Source organism: Bombina bombina, chromosome 4 (genome assembly GCF_027579735.1).
Source record: "Bombina bombina isolate aBomBom1 chromosome 4, aBomBom1.pri, whole genome shotgun sequence".
Lineage (NCBI taxonomy): Eukaryota > Metazoa > Chordata > Amphibia > Anura > Bombinatoridae > Bombina > Bombina bombina.
In genome coordinates, this window is record NC_069502.1 from 103,069,858 (window position 1) to 103,088,191 (window position 18,334).

General features: G+C 36.0%; 1 protein-coding gene across 1 annotated transcript in view; it reads left to right on the forward strand.

The window, feature by feature from the left end:
• The first annotated feature begins 1,992 nt into the window (after positions 1-1,992).
• RHAG (Rh associated glycoprotein) overlaps positions 1,993-18,334 on the forward strand; it is a 168,825-nt gene continuing 152,483 nt past the window's right edge. Inside the window, exon 1 of the mRNA XM_053709562.1 lies at positions 1,993-2,225. Coding sequence (XP_053565537.1) covers positions 2,057-2,225 — 169 coding nt within the window. The 5' untranslated portion in view covers positions 1,993-2,056. The remainder of the gene's footprint in view (positions 2,226-18,334) is intronic.

The following is an 18,334-nucleotide window of genomic DNA, read 5'->3' on the forward strand; positions in this document are numbered from 1 at the left end:
TCCTAAAATAGATACAGTGTAATTATTATTTATATTGTAGCTATATTAGGGTTTATTTTATAGGTAAGTATTTAGTTTTAAATAGGATTAATTTATTTAATAATAGGAATATTATTTTGTTTAATTTAAATTATATTTATAGTAGGGGGTGTTAGGGTTAGGGTTAGACTTAGGTTTAGGGGTAAATAACTTTATTATAGTAGCGGCAACTTTGCGGGCGGGAGATTAGGGGTTAATAATTGTAGGTAGGTGGCGACGATGTTAGGGAGGGCAAATTAGGGGTTAATAATATTTATTATAGTGTTTGCGAGGCGGGAGTGCGGCGGTTTAGGGGTTAATACATTTATTATAAGGGCGGCGAGGTCCGGTCGGCAGATTAGGGGTTAATACTTGTAGTTAGGTAGCGGCGATGTGGGGGGGGCAGATTAGGGGTTAATAAATATAATATAGGTGTCGGCGATGTTAGGGGCAGCAGATTATGGGTTCATAGGTATAATGTAGGTGGCAGCGGTGTCCGGTCGGCAGATTAGGGGTTACATTTTTTTATTATAGTGGCGGCGATGTGGGGGGCCTCGGTTTAGTCGTACATAGGTAGTTTATGGGTGTTAGTGTACTTTGTAGCACAGTAGTTAAGAGCTTTATATTCCGGCGTTAGCCCATAAAGCTCTTAACTACTGACTTTTTTTGTCGGTAGGAGTCTTGTCGGTAGAGGGTCTACCGCTCACTTCTTCCAAGGCTCCAAATACCGGCGTTAGGCAGATCCCATAGAAATTGACAGGATACGCAATTGGCGTAAGGGGATCTGCGGTAGCCTGGAGTCGCGTAAGGAAGTGAGCGTTAGAACCTTTCCTGGCTGACTCTAAATACCAGCGGGCGGTAAAAAGCAGCGTTAGGACCCCTTAACGCTGCTTTTGACGGCTAACGCCAAACTCTAAATCTAGCCGTATGGGTTGTCTTCTAAAAAATATATAAATATAGTTTTGATATGTCAATTAAAAAAAAACAAGGCTCTATTTCTGTTTAAATGTAGTGATGGCAAAAATGCTAAAAATGCTCTGATCTTTTGGGGAAGTCTTAGTCAGAAAGGCCAGTCCTTAAAGGGACACTGAACCCAAATTCTTTCTTTCGTGATTCAGAAAGAGCATGACATTTTAAGCAACTTTCTAATTTACTCCTATTATCAAATTTTCTTCATTCTCTTGGTATCTTTATTTGAAGTGTAAGTTTAGATGCCGGCACAATTTTGGTGAACAACTTGGGTTGTTCTTGCTGATTGGTGGATAAATTCATCCACCAATAAAAAAGTGCTGTCCAGAGTCCTGAGCCAAAAAAAGCTTAGATGCCTTCTTTTTCAAATAAAGATAACAAGAGAACGAAGACAAATTGATAATAGGAGTAAATTAGAAAGTTGCTTAAAATTGTATGCTCTGTCTAAATCACGAAATAAAAAAATTGGGTTCAGTGTCCCTTTAAGGGGATAAACAATATCTCAACAAAGAACCTGTTGTATTCCTTGACTGGATATTTGTGTCAGAGAGACACAAGATAATGAAGCAAATTAGATAATAGTAAATTGGAAAGTTGTTTAAAATTCTATTCTCTATATGAATCATGAAAGAATTTTGTGGGGTTTCATGTCCCTTTAATCATCCATTAATCTATAAAGTGATCCCATTAATTTGACATCACCAAATTACACACAACATTTTAAAGTTGTACAGATAAATACCATCACTGCAGCACTGTTTAAGCACAATATATATTGTTTTCTTCCAGATAGTATAATAATTTTTGCATAGTATGGGGAAATGTAAAATATCCAGTTTAATATGTTATCTAAATATTCCTAATTTTTTTCATTTTGTGTATGCTATATTCAGTATTTTCCTAATTTGTTTTTAACCTATTCCTCCTTCTGAGGGAGTGTCACTCTAACCAGACCCCTTTTGCAATGTCATTCTAATCTACTACATGTGCAGTGTATTAAACACAGACTGCACACCCCTTACTTTATCAGTAACTTGCAGGAGCTGAGGTCGCACACAGTTAACTGGCCATGTCTTTTTCCACCAATATGAGGTATAAATTTTCATTTTTAGCAATTGGGCTTCAGTTAGTCTTAATTATTTTATTTGGAATTTTTGTAAGATATTCAAAACATGAGCATCCCTCTCCATCAAATTCTACTACACATGAAGATGAAACTTTCATCAAACTTTATCCCTGTAAGTATACTTTTTAATTTATATACATTTATATGTTGATTTTACATTTATGCAAATCAACACAATGTTAATTAATTATCAATTGGAGATAAGTATTAAGTATTATGTTATGGTCTATGACTTATATTATTTAATCACTTTACAATGATAACTTATTCTTCCTATTTTAAAAATAAAATATCTTAACTCTATCAGACAAATAAAATTTGTATTTATGGAGAAAAGTTTTTTAATGTTAAAATATTATTCTATTTTCCATCCCTATGTAATTTGTATCACTTTTGTGTAGTGTTCTATAATTAACTAAAGTTAACAGCACCAAACTATACAGTTTACAAATAATGATATATTGTCCTATACTGTACTCTTATCTCAATAACAATCCCACTAAAAGCAGATAATGAAAGCCTTTTTAATTATCTTTTCTAAACAGCACCTTCCTCTAAACTATGTTTCAGTTTTTTTTATGGAATACAGCTTTTTTTCTTGGCACAAATAATTGATCTGTTTGTAAATGTAAACATTTGTTATTTTATCTTTAGCCCTTAAACAGTAAGAATACATAACTGTGTCCTAATTAAATAATAGTGATGAATATGTATGAAGCTATAATCAAATTTGTATCAAGCAGAATGGGGTAAAATGTTTTGTTTTTTTCATACAAGATATGTTGCAATTAGTAAAAATAATAGGAATAAGTATTTAAAATAAATTTTAGTCCTTCAGAAATCAGAATATTTTATACACAAATACACAATTAAAGTATATGATAATTTTGTAGATAAATAATTTGATACGTTTTACGAATATTAGACTATACCCCATTAAGAGAAGTGACAATTTCTCGCAATAGATAATGTCACCATCAGTCTCTTTCTAATGAGGCATCATGTGCCTCTCCAAGTAATAGGCGTGCACTGTATTACCCAACTAACATAGTTGTATTTACATTGACTAACAATGCCATACAACATGCACCCCCAATACATCTCATGTCATCCTCCCTTTAAAGGTACAGTCTACACCAGAATTGTTATTGTTTAAAAAGATAGATAATCCCTTTATTATCCATTCCCCAGTTTTGCATAAACAACACAGTTATAATAATACACTTTTTACCTCTGTGATTACCTTGTATCTAAGCTTCTGAAGACTGCCCCCTTATTTCAGTTCTTTTGACAGACTTGCATTTTAGCCAATCAGTGCTGACTCCTAGGTAACTCCACATGCATGCGCACAATGTTATCTATATGGCACACATGAACTAACGTCCTCTAGTTGTGAAAAAAATGTAAAAATGCATTCAGAAAAGAGGCAACCTTCATGGGCTAAGAAATTAGAATATGAGTCTACCTAGGTTTAGCTTTCAACTAAGAATACCAAGAGAACAAAGCAAAATGTATGATAAAATTAAATTGGACAGTTGTTTAAAATGACATGCCCTATCTCAATCATGAACTTTTGTTTTTGACTAGACTGTCCCTTTAAGTTGTGGCCCTTTGACTAATAAGATTGTGAGTGATTGTCCTAGAAATGCATTGATTTGCCTATTAGATTATTATTATTGTGTTCTGTATTGTAAAACAGATTATCAAACCTCAGGTTTGCAGTTAACCCTTTTAGAAATAAGTGAAATATCTCTTTCAAATAGTGGACGAATACCCAAGGTGGTTCATTACCTACATGGGTGGTTCTAGACTTTCATTACTTTGACAATCAGAGAAGCTGGCACCTTTGAGGTATTGGGTGATACATAAAATGATGCATACAACCTCTAAAACAACCACTGGCTAAGTATAATTGAATTACTAGCTGAACTACAAATACCTGATAGAGCTATAAAATATGGACTTAGTAGTTTTGCAATATACTTACATTAACAAAATGGTTCTAGTAAAAGCTATAACTGTTTTAAGTGAGAGCTTCTACTAAATATCTAAATATGCCACATGAAACAGTCTTTTAAATAGTGTGTCCACTCAGAGAGCTATTGGTGCCTTGTATTGTGCTGGGGGTGACTTTGTTTACATAAAACAAGGCACCTACATATTTCTGAGCAGATATACTGTTTAAAATGCTGGTACATGAAGCATATTTAGATATTTTTAATGTGCACAAGCGCAATAAAAAGCAGTGACATCTTTTACTAGAAGCATTTTTACTAATGCAAGTATATTAACATAGGAACATAGATTCTGACAGAAAATAAGAACTATAGGCCTAACAAGTCCGTCCAAAATGTCCTAAAAGTGGTAGTGTATCTAGTTCATAGGATAACCTCATATTTAGCACAGACATCTAATGGAAGTTTATTCCATTAATCAACCACCTTTTCTGTGACAAAGCACTTCCACCAATTGCTCCTGAACCAACTACCATTTAGCTTGAAATCATGACCCCTTGTTTGTGAAAAAAATACTCACAACCTCAGCTTTATTAAAGGAACAGCCAACACCAGAATTATTGTTGTTTAAAGAGAAAGATAATCCCTTTATTTACCATTCCCCAGTTTTGCATAACCGTAACCAACACTGTTATAGAAATACACTTTTTACCTCTGTGATTACCTTAACAGCATTTTAGCCAATAAGTGCTCACTCCAGGGTAACTTCACGTGCATGAGCTCAATGTTATCTATATGAAACACATGAACTAATACCCTCTAGTGGTCAAAATGCATTCAGATTAGAGGCAGTCTTCAAGGTCTAAGAAATTAGCATATGAACCTCTTAGGTTTAGCTTTCAACTAAGAATACCATGAGAACAAAGCAAAATTGGTGATAAAAGTAAATTGGAAAGTTGTTTAAAATGACATTGCCTATTTAAATAATGCAAGTTGTTTTGGACTTGACTGTCCCTTTAAGCCCGTTAATACACTTGACAGTTACTTTCATATCACCTCTTTCGCTTCTTTCCTCTAACCTATACATATTAATTTATTGACCCCCCTTTCCTGGTAAGTTTTATTTTTTAGACCATGGGTTCCATTTATCATGTGCCAGGCAGACACTGTTTGCTATCATCCTCTGGCCGCATTTAAAATTGCACAAGCCGCTGCTTGTCCAAATCTGTTCCCTTCTCGCGTGCACTCAAGCAGGGACTGTCAATCATGCCAATCACACTTTAGGTGGCGGAGAGGTTAAAGGGACAGTAAACCTCAAAAATAATGTTATATAATTCTGTACAGAATTATATAACATAGTACAGAATTATATAACATTATATTAGCGCAAACTTTTTTTAAAACGTTGTTTTAAAAAATTCTAAGGGAATATTATGTTTTATAAAGTTTGCGCTAATATAATGTTATATAATTCTGTACTATGTGCAGAATTATATAACATTATTTTTGAGGTTTACTGTCTCTTTAAGTAGCAGCAGTCTTAAGATTGCAGCTACTTAACTTGCATTTCAGGCTCACTTATGCAAGCCTGAAACACTAGAGCTCCAAAGCTGCCTAAACAGTTTAGCCGCTTCTGCCAATTGTGCGTAGCTACTATGTCAAAAGGTACATTTGATAGCTTACCCTGTTGACGTAGTAGCTACGCCCAACCTTCTCCCTCATGCTGCAGTCTTGACTTTCAGCTATGACAACTAAGACTGCAGCCAGAAGGAGAAGGGATCTGTCTTTATATGGTAAAGAGACACTGACAGAACTCCCATTACAATATGAAGCAGATTTCAGATGCAAACAGTGACACTCTGTATCTGCTTGTGGTGCTGCCGTGGGTCATGTTGGAGGGAATGAGGAAGGTGGGGAATGGTGAAGGAGGGCGAGAGGGGGGATTACCTATCTACAAAAAAGAAAAATATTTGGTGAGAGAGGGATGGGATCCCAACAACACAGTAAAGGGTGAGGGAGGGGGTCACTTGAGCATTTGGTTGGGGGCAGGTTCAGGGGGGATCACTACATTACAGAATTTTTTAAAAAAAATAAGCAGCAAAAAATTAATTAAAAAAAAAAAGAAATTGAGTACTGGCAGACAAACCCCAAACTTTGTGAAAAAGTTAACCATATTTTTTAATCTGTTCGACGGTGAAATGATGACTTGAAATATAACAAAATGGGCCTAGATCAATACTGTGGGTTTTGTTCTAAACAAAATATGTATTGCTAATAGATAAATTAAAAAAAGGCTCTATTTCTTTTTAAATTGAGCAATAGCAAAAATGCTTAAAATTCTCTGTTATTTTGGGCAAGTTTTTCTCTAAAAATCCCAGTCCTTAAGGGGTTAATAAATCGAGCTCCATGTATGAGTTTATTAGCCCTTATTTCAACAGATTCCATTTTGTTAATATCCTTCTTGAGATTTGGTGAATTGCCTGTGCAATGCCACCCTCTGCAGATTTGCGGCCAATTACCAGCTAGCAGGGGTGTCAATTAACCCGATCGTATGCGTTCAGGCGGATAGCTGTCCGCTGCCTCAGAGGAGGCGGACGAGTTAATGAACAGTGGTCTTAACTCCTGTTTCCGGCAAGACTGAAGGCTCACGCAGAAACAGATGTATTAGGCACCCTCCAGGGCATGTTAAATCGGGCCCATCGCCTTGCTTACTGCACACATTGCTCAAGATAAGGCCTAACTAGTGATCTGTAAAGTGGCATAAGAATCTTACTATTTCTGGTGCAAATACCTCTATCAATACAACTAAACATTCTACTGGACATACTCACTGCAGTACTATATTGTTTACTACATTTTAAATCATCTGAAATAATAACTCCCGTCTCCCATTACTCTTTTTGTAACAGTAAATAAAGTGTCATTAAGTCTTTAATTAATTTTGACTTTCCTTCCTACATGCATAATTTTGCACTTTGAAATATTACATTTTATATATCAGCCATATATCCAATCCTCCATTTTTTTATATCTCTACTCATTTGCTGCAACCCTCTCCCCATGAACATCAACTGTATTGACACAATCTTGAACTTGTTTTATGTAGATAATGATTACTCAGCATCAGTGAATATTGTCAGTGTGTTTTTCCAGCGATCACAAAAAAAAAATGCTTCTTACCATTGCTACTTTGGCCATATTTTTCTGGAGAGTTACACATGCTGCTGGGTGTTCAGGGATGAACATTTATTGTGCATCTGGACATTACATGAATAAATAGTACTGCTGGACAGCACTATTCATGTGCTTCCCTGCAAACCCTGTAGTATGTCGAAAAAACATGATTTAACCTTTATATTGCTTTAAAACATGCAACTTTGTAATATAATGTATTTAAAATATTGTTTCTTTTTTAAGGTATTTAGTTTAAATAAAACATTTTTAACAATGCTCTGGATCGTATTGCTATATGACCATAAATGCGCCTTGTGAACGAGCGTCTTTAGCGAACATTGACTGCACATGCGCAGTGCAATTGTGACGTCACACAAAACTGCTCAACTTGGATCGCCTTTGTAAGTTTGGCAGCTTGCTGCTTCATATTGGGAATTGTGAGCGACTTTATTTCTAGAGTGTTTTGGAAGTTCCCAAACAAGGAAATCTGGAGAGAAAATATATTTATGAATAATATTACTTATTAAAGGTATTAATGAAAACAATCACACATCTAAATGCACACGCAGCACAAAAAAAATCTTAACTATAGGGCCCGTCTGCACCCTTCTCCACTGTGTCATCCACAGCTGATGAAAGTTCTGAAGATCTGGACCTGATCAACAAACACTCTTCAGAGCTCTATAGTAATTGAGTGGTAACCTGACACTGACACTAGTAAAATGGTAATTTCCCAATTATATACCTATATTTAATTTTTCATATATCAATTATCCTTTCAGTAGTGGGTTCGTGTAAAGTTACCACTCAATTACTATAGATCTCTGGAGAGTGTTTGTTGGAAGATCTTTCATAGGCCATAGATGTAATTTGAAGTATATGTAAAAACTGGAAATATATATATATTTGAAAAGATAAATAAATGTACTGGTATATAACTCTAGTGAAATGAAGAAATAAGCATAGCAAATGAGCATGAGCTTGCACGCACTCGGGCTAACAGTGAATAATTTATATACTAAAAATGAGTCAGCAGCCTACACAAGACTAAAAACAAGCTTTTTTTCTTGACGTCATTTTTTTAAACTTCTTGTGAGAACTTTCAAAAGTCATTTTGTGTGAATGGAAACAATATATTAAGTTTCACTATATTGTTTAATATATATCTCAAATTTTGAGCCAGAATGTCCCTTTAATACCCCATGAAGCATGAAATTCTTAAAGGAACAGTATACACCAATTTTCACATAACTGCATGTAATAGACACTACTATAAAGAAGAATAAGCACAGATACTGATCTAAAAATCCAGTGTAAAAGCTTTTAAAAACTTACTTAGAAGCTCCAAGTTTAGTACCGTTAATGAGGTTAGGCTGGGTCACCCACTGAAAATGGCTGAGAAGGGGCGTGCAGGTCAAGCAGGATCAGCACAATGTTTTTACAAAATAAGCAAAACTACACATTGTTACAAAAACACTCCCAGATGGTCTATATAAATAGATCATCTACAAAACATTTATGCAAAGAAATATCTAGGGGCCGATTTAACAAGGGAAGAATGGCCCCTGATGCACCTGTTTCCGCGCGAGCCTTCAGTTAATCTGCCCTATCGCATACGATCTGGTTGATTGACACCACTGCTAGCGGCCGATTAGCCACAAATCTGCAAGGGGCGGCACTGCACAAGAAGTTCACCAGAACTGCTTGTGCAATGATAAATGCCGACAACGTATGCTGTCGGCATTTAGCGATGTCGGGCGGACAAGATTCGCTACAGCGAATCATGTCCGCCCGCCATTTGGTAAATCGGCCCCCTAGTGTAAAATGTCCCTTTAACTCTCTAAAATTATACAAAATCAATATTTAACCATTGATGTCACAGTTTCATAATGAAATAAAAAAATGAACAGATTAACTAAAAACTAAATTGTGATTTTGCAGGGTTAGCAATTACCTGACAGGTTGAAGGCTCTGTACGTTGACTGATTTGTTTTAATATTGTTAAGTGATGGTAATAGGTGACATTTGTGCAATTAACCTATTGTGCTCAAAAACAATATGAAATATGTGTGTATTTTTCTTTTAGGAATATGGGTATAGTGGCCATGTGTGTTTGTTGGGATATAAATAGTGATCATTTTTATGTAAAACTGCATATTATTAATTTTGTAACTTTTAATGATGGAAGATCTGTTTGGTGATATTGTCTTCCAATATGGCAAGGGTAATGTTAGTTGTTTTGCTTGTGCTAAAAACTAATATTCTATTTAAAAACATTTTGTGGTATTTGTTAATAAATGGAGACATATTGTATTGGGTTTATCAAGTCATTTAGCTGTAAAAGTTGATAAGTGAATATAAGTCTTACAAAGTGTATAGGGCCATTTCTCACCAAACCAATAATAAAAAAAAAGTGCTGCCAATAAAGAAAACAAAATGGTTGTTTGTGATTGAGATAACATAAAAAGGGCTCATCAGCAGCTAATAACATGAAAATGATTAAAGTGAGATCAACCCCAAGATAGTGTTTGCAGAAGAATTATTTGTTTTCCATTTTTTATTAGTAAATATATTTCTATAATATTGGGAAAGCAATAGTTTCCATCGCTAAAATAATGATCACTTGACAGATAGAAACAAAAAAAATCTATTGCTCAAAGAAACATAACTCCCCTTTTTCAAATAATGGATCTCATGCCAATAATGGGTCAGATTCCAAGTGGAGCGCAAAATATCGCTTTAGCTCCACTTTGTAATACCAGCGCACGTAAATGTGTGCTGGTATTACAAGTTTGGTGCAATAGGAACGTGACCTCGTGTTCACATTGCACAGAAGAATTGTGCTCAGGAGAGCGCACTTCTATAGGCTCCAAAGGGAGCCTTGTTCTCATGCCGTGATATATGGTATGAGAACTAGCACAGCGAAGGGGGTAAGTCATGCAGCGATAGTCAGCAAATGTAAATATATATGTATATGTTTATATACATATATATTTATGTGTTAATATGTATAAATTAAAAATGTTCATGGGTTTAAATTTTAAAAAGCCACGACACACAGTTTTGTGGAGCAATTGGGGCACATTAATACAATTATTCAGATCTCTGGTTAATTTTATGAGTTCTAATTGCTACTGTGAGCTTGCAGTAGCAATGACCAGCCACTTGTAATGGCTGGTTATTTATCTCATGCCCACAAACAACAAATTTGCCCGTTTGCGGGTGCGCGATAAATTAGCGTTCCACTCTTAATCCAGCCCAATGTGTCATAAGGTAAAGCTAAGAGCACATTTGTCAATCTCAATAATGTTCGATATTTATATGCTCTCTCAATTTATGGCCATTGTCAAATAAAAGACACCTAGAGACAAGTGATTTCATCTCTACAGGAGTCACTTGCAGGTTGTATTAAATTACTGTATTTGCCACAGAGTTGTTCTTTCAAATAATTATTTTTTATTTTATGTGTGTAATAAAGTTCTTCCTTTAGTCTGAACTATCCACAAACTCCACTAGGTTGATTTTCTTTGAGCAATTGTAATATTATTTAGATGCTCCTTTATCTCACTGTTTATTGTGTTTTGTTTGTTTGGGGGTTTTTTGGAAAATGTTGTAGGACATCTGCTCTTTGTGAAGCACTATTAGATATGCTTCTATACAATAGAGTTTGTAGAGTATCTGATTGAATTTTTTTCCATTTTTTTCAGTGGTCATATGGTAGGGTCCAATATATCACCACTATGAACAGCATAACACATATAGTCAAGAGATCAAAAAATATTCCATTCATACATGAGTGTTTTCCAATGGTCAGCTATGTCATTAAAAAGAGACTTTTGGATTTATTAGATTTAAGGCCAGTAATACTTCTTGATGCACCACTAACTTAATCTAAATACGTTGCTAAGTCTTTGCTTTTTAGCAAAACACATTTCAGATTTACATTGAGCCTTTATAGTCTATTGACTTGTCAGTGGAAAAAAAAAATAGCTTAGCTTTTATTTTTGTGTTAACTGGGGTTATCGCTTTTTGGCTGTACTTTGTAGTACAAACAGGCTCTTCTGGAGCTATTTTCAGATTCTGGTATCAGCCGACAATGATATTGCTGAAGATTTATCATCTTTTTATTTAAGGTGTGCCCTGGCAATACTGAACATTCTAAAGCAGTAATGTGTGTATTAGAAACTATTCCTCTCCTAGAAAATAACCAAGTCCAACTCAATAATATGAACCAGGCACACACCACCTTCATAGTACTATTTAAACAATGGTTAAACAGCAATATCTCACTTCCTCAGACTCAGTTATGATCAGTTTAAAGTGACATGAAACCCTATGTTTGTCTTTCATGATTAAGATAGAGCTTACAATGTTAAAACATTTCCAATTTACTTCTATTATCAAATTTCCTACCTGCTCTTTATATCCTTTGTTGAAAGGCAGGTAGGTAGGCTCAGGGAGCAGTTTTAAATACTTTTAAAAATGTTATTCATTTGCAAGAGCAATAGATGTTTGCTGCCATGTAGTACTTCAGACTTATGAACACAACCAACCTAGGTATGTTCTTCAACACAGATTACCATGAGAACAAACTAATTTCATTATAGAAGTAAATTTGATTTTTTTTTTTTTCCAAATTGTAATCCTGGTATGAATCACAATATAAACATTTGGGTTTCATACCCATTTAAACTGTTTGTGTATCCTTTCATTAATTCAATGAGGACTGTTTTTCAGCATTTTAGATATAATTCTGTCCTTACTTATGCTCAAACCCAATCGCATTTTCTCAAGTGCGCTAACCAGACATGACAATATGAATAGTTCACATTCTAATTTTCTTCACATAGAAGAATATGATCTATACCTATAGATAGATAGATATATAGATAGATAGATAGATGATAGATAGATAGATAGATACAAAGATGATTATATAAAGATATATATAGGAATATATATTTAGAAATACTTAGAACATATTCCCCTATGTGAAGAACATTGAAATGTGAAATATTTACATTAAATACACAGTCAGACACTTCATTAAATATGAATATTGCATAAATATGCTTTTTCTTATTTTCATCTACTTGACTGCAAAGGGCTTCAATGCAAAGGGCTTCAGCGCACATATATATGTATACATATGTATTTATGTATGCGATAAAGTGTGACCGCACCACCCTTTCTAGTTAGTATGCTCAGGCACGGGATAAAGTCCGGTCACAGACTATATAATAATAATAAAACATCAAAAAATCCCAGCCACTGAGTCTTAGAATCAAGAAGTTTTTATTCTTCAACAAAGGATATGATCGAATTGATCTTTCACAAAATGTAATCATAAGGTACCATCAGGTGTAGGTTCACTCAGATCCACACATACCCCATCCACCAAACACATCCGTATCCAACCCTTACCAGAAAAGAAAAAAACAAACGTCAAAATAAACATCAGAAGAAAAAATGAAAAAAGTGTATTATCACTCCCAGGGCGTCCCCAGGGAGTGAATTTTGACACCACCCACTAAGGACCTAATAGGATTGAGAACCATGAAGAGTGTCCACTGGATCCGTAACTCTGTAATATTATATGGACAAAAAGTGTCTTGTACTGTTGTGGAAACTCCTATATACAGTCGACTCAGACAAAACATGTTCCAAGGGTCTCAAGAAGAACTATTTCTAAACCTATTCAATGTTGATTCTCGCAGTCATATTTTATATAACAACAAAGTAGGATTGTTTACATAAGGGTAGTTCCTTCTGTATGACTTTGTTGTTATATAAAATATGACTGCGAGAATCAACATTGAATAGGGTTAGAAATAGTTCTTCTTGAGACCCTTGGAACATGTTTTGTCTGAGTCGACTGTATATAGTCTTTAGAATTTAACATGTAAATAGGGTATCCCGTAAAGGGACCGCTGACATTGAATAATCCTATCTTATATGAAAATAGTAATGTGAGGGAGCATACTGTTCAAGTTACGATTGTTGACAACAGGTACAAAATAGTATTTGGAAACAGTCGAGAATGCCTATATATTGATAACTCCCTAAATGCGTAGCGTACAGCTTTCCTGCTTTTTTGCTCTTTTGCTTTTTCATTGTGAAGATGCTGTGCATTGGCGTATTATTGTTATTTCGATATTTTGGAGATTGCTCAGCGCTTGCTCGGAAGTGTACACTAGCCATTCGTGAGTCTTAGATTCATTCGTTTTTTAACCAAGCCATATTTCCATAAATACGTATGTAGAATGTGACGTTAGAGTGGGGGTGTGCATGCCATTAACCAATAAGATTACATTTGATTCTATTTTAATCACACCTCCACCCCATCACCTGTAAATTCCTTGAGAAAGGGGCGGAGTCCCGAAACGCGCGTCGGAACGAGGAGACGCCACCACAGACACCTGGATATTGTGCTATCTGAGCCACAGCAATTGCGAGGTGAGACCAGATTCTTACACTGGGGGGGCCCACAGAACCACACTGAAGACAGAGAGTCTCACGGTACTACCGATAGATGCACACATATGCTGAAGGAGGTAACACGGCTGTTTAAGCATCTGCTTTATTTACAACACATTAAAGGCCATGAACTGCCATGAGGGTATGAGATACTCGCAGTTTGGGTAAAAAGGAAAATGTGGAATGTATTGTATCCTCTGCAATAAAGGCATTACAAGGAAGATATAGTGCACGTTACCGTGAGTGAAGTGTGAAGAGGGTGTGTGTTTGGGCCGACAGTACGTTTGCAGCTCCCCGCGACACAGTTTATGGCCAGTAGCACGCCAGGTTTAAGGGACATTTGAACCATAATACTCTTATAATTACAAGATTTGTCACGATAGTCGTCACCAGCATTCACTGTGATGGATTACAAATACTGTAACATGTTATGCTTCCTGTGACCACCTTCACATAGTAGCAAGAAGATAATTGCTGATGGTTTCAAACAGATACACATTGTTACAGTTGGAAGTTTTATAACATACGAGACATTCTTGTTTGAGGAGTTTCCACAACAGTACGAGACACTTTTTGTCCATATAATATTACAGAGTTACGGATCCAGTGGACACTCTTCATGGTTCTCAATCCTATTAGGTCCTTAGTGGGTGGTGTCAAAATTCACTCCCTGGAGACACCCTGGGAGTGATAATACACTTTTTTCATTTTTTCTTCTGATGTTTATTTTGACGTTGTTTTTTTCTTTTCTGGTAAGGGTTGGATACGGATGTGTTTGGTGGATGGGGTATGTGTGGATCTGAGTGAACCTACACCTGATGGTACCTTATGATTACATTTTGTGAAAGATCAATTCGATCATATCCTTTGTTGAAGAATAAAAACTTCTTGATTCTAAGACTCAGTGGCTGGGATTTTTTGACGTTTTATATGTATTTATGTGTTTTTATGTGTATATATGTGTGATAACCTATTCCCCCATAGGAGTCAATGCACGCAAACACGATTGCATATTCAAGCCCACTAACCCGACATGAAAATATTAATATTTCATATTCCAATGTCCTTCACATAGCAGAAATGTACATATTTCTACATATATATGATGGTAGTTGGTCTATCTATCTATCTATCTATCTACCTGTCTAGATAATTATATATAGGTAAAGATATATACAGATATATATATATATATATATATATATATATATCTCCAATATAAATAACTGCACTCTCAAGTCTTTCGTGAATGTGAGAACAACAAAAGTCTCTTTTTTATTGAAACGTTTTCAAGGAACTTGTCCCCGTCATCAGCATAACAAACGTGTCAAATACAGCTTATATTTATACTAACATATAAATTACATCAATGAAAAATACCTGTGTACCTCTAGTGCCCCAGAATAAACCGCCAAACACTCGTGAATGGAGCGCACTGTGCGTTCCAGTGATCTACAACCGTAAGTATCTCATGTCACATGACTTCCGGTCTGTAATATTATACATTCTCCGTGTAAATTAACTTTGATTCTCAGATCATAATCTTTTTTAGGTGTGAACTGTGTGTAATAAAGTTTTTATCCCTGTAACTTTCTTCAAGTGTTGTGATTAGCCTAATGTTTAATTATTTTATCTCTCATCGAAAGCTTTTGTTTTAGTCTTATTACATATATGCAGCCACTTTATCTCTGCATTAACTCATCAATCTGTGATTTACATAGTGTGTATTGTAACTATTTGTGGGTAGTGATTCTGTGTATATTAATGTGGTCTCTTGTACAAACACATATACCGGCTATATTATGACCAGTTGTTTATCTGGGTTGTCTTGGTAACCCTGTGACGCCTTATATAAGCAGTCTATGATCTTACATTCCTAGCTCTATATTATTTATTAAGGCATACAATTTACTGTCTATTATACCGGTTATTTATTGTTGACCCCTATCATGACAGTTTACCACACTATATCTTGCATACATTGTTATTCTCCCCACTATTTACATATTTGTTTCTTACTCCATGTCAAATAGTAATCGCAAGTCAATCGTGATCAACCTGTTCTGACTATTGATCATGTATGTCCAGAGATAAAAATAATAAAATAACTTTAAACATAACATTAAGTATTTACATATATGCTATCTGCATATAATTATAGATTCAAATTTTGCTATCTGTACTTTATATATATATAGAGATACCATCTTGATATTGGTTAATTGTCACCATTTTCCGTATGTTTAATAGTTTTTATGATCCTTGTATATTTTTCAAAATTAGCTCATGTGAGGGTTCGCTAGAATTTGCACTTCTAAGGATTAGCTTTTCTTCTAGACTCATGTTTATCAGATCTTTATTGCTTTGAATTCCATTCTTGTATTCCTTTGGTTGAATTTTACTTTATTCCTTCCATCCTATATTTGGATAGTGTCCATGTTTGTAACTTCTGTCTATTCATATTGGCTACTGTCTATGTAGGATTTGGGAGGGGATATACGTTGGTAACATGCCTGATATGTGTCTTATCCAAAGAGTAGTGGAAGTCACTCTCGTGTCTCCCCTTACTCAGATCATTGGAGTATGGCTGGGGCACTACCCCCCTTGGGGCCTGTGTCCCTATCCCTCCATGATGTGGTGCACAATACCTTAATGGCGTACCCTAGTTTGTGTCTCCTACCTATATCAGTGCCTTGAAGTCTGGTGCCGAGTTGAGCCCCCCTGGATGTATCGTTCCTAATCTGTACATCCATTCTGCCTCTCTTCTGAGTAGGGCTTTATTACGATCTCCTCCTCTTTCCAGCTGGGGGATATGATCAATTAGAATATATCTAATGCTGGATACCTGATGTTGTCTTTGTGCACAGTGTCTGGCTACAGGTTGGTCAGACTCCCCTGTATCCAGTGCCACACGTATTGCCCGCCTATGGTTGGCCATCCTTTCACGTAATGTGCCACTGGTCTTTCCAATGTAGAACCGGGCACATGGGCAAAAGAGTAGGTAGATTACATGTGTTGTATTGCACGATAAGGAATACTTGATGTGATACACTTGATTGGTGTGCGGATGATGGAATGTTTTGGTGGTTATCAGGCCGTTACATGTGGTACAGCCTAAGCATTTGTATGAGCCTTTGATGTTGATCTTTTCTTTGTTCAGATAGCATCTTTTAGGATCTGTTTTTACCAGGAGATCTCTTAGATTAGTGCCCCTCCGATATGCAATCATGGGTGTAAGATTGTGTGCAAATCTTAATTTAGGATCCGATTGTACCACTGGCCAATGTCTTCTCAGGATGTTACCAGCCTCAGTGGTGTTGGGTGAAAATGTAGTAGCCATTATGAGCCTGTTTGATGGTTCTGTTATGTTTCTTTGTATATAAGAGTCTCTTGTGTATGCGGTAGTACTTCTTGTAGAATTTCATCTATTGTACTCTTCTTGTACCCCCGTTGTATGAATTTGTCCCTCATATATTGAAGTTGGGAGACCCCTGTGGCTTTACTTGTGTTGTTACGTATTACTCGTATCATTTGTGATTTAATGATTCCTTTGAGTAGAGCTGGTGGGTGGCAGCTATTTGCACATAGAATGGAGTTCCTATCGGTAGGTTTATGATAAAGTGTGGTACCCAATGTTCCATTTTGCATGTAAACATTAAGGTCCAAAAAATGTATTTCATTTTCACTATATGTTATTTTGAACCTCACCGGTGTGGCTGTGTTGTTCATATGTTCAAACCATTCAAGTAATGTGTGTTGTCCCCCCCTCCAGATTAGAAAGACATCATCTATATATCTTACTTAGAAAATTATAGATGGTATGTCCTTGTTCCAAAGGAATGTTTTTTCAAAATCAGACATATAAATGTTGGCATACGATGGGGCCATATTAGACCCCATCGCCGTGCCTGATGTCTGCAGGTAGTACTGGGTCTCAAAGCGAAAGTAGTTATGTGTAAGGCAGAATTGCATTAATGTCATGAGGTATTCAATCGGGGGTCCCTCATATTCTGTATCTTCAATGAGGTGTTTCCTAACCGCTATTTGTCCTTTGTCATGAGGGATGATGGTGTAGAGACTGTTGACATCCAGGGTGACCAGGATGTCCCCAGTCTCCACAGCAACATCCCTCAATTTGCGTATGAGATCATTTGTGTCAGCGATATAAGAAGTGATTTTTTTCACTGTTGGTTGCAGCAGGATATCTAAAAGTTGTGCCACTGGCTGCGTCATAGATTGTACTGCCGACACAATTGGTCGCCCTGGTGGTCGTTCCATGGTTTTGTGGATTTTGGGCGTGGTGTATAGTATGGGGACCCTTGGATATTCGGTTGTACAAAATTCATATAGTTGTTCATTAAGGTATCCTTGTTCATATCCTAATTTTAGGATTTGGTCCAATTCTTTTTTGTATCTACCCGTGGGGTCCCTTGATAGTGTGGTGTATGTCTCAACATCACCTAACTGTTGCAGGATGTCCTCTCTATAGTCTGTATAGTTCAAAAGGACAATCGCCCCGCCCTTATCTGCGGGGCGGATGACTAGTGAGCGATCATCCTGCAAGGTTTTGATAGCTTGTCTCTCTTCTTGTGTTAGGTTATGTGTCCATTTTTTG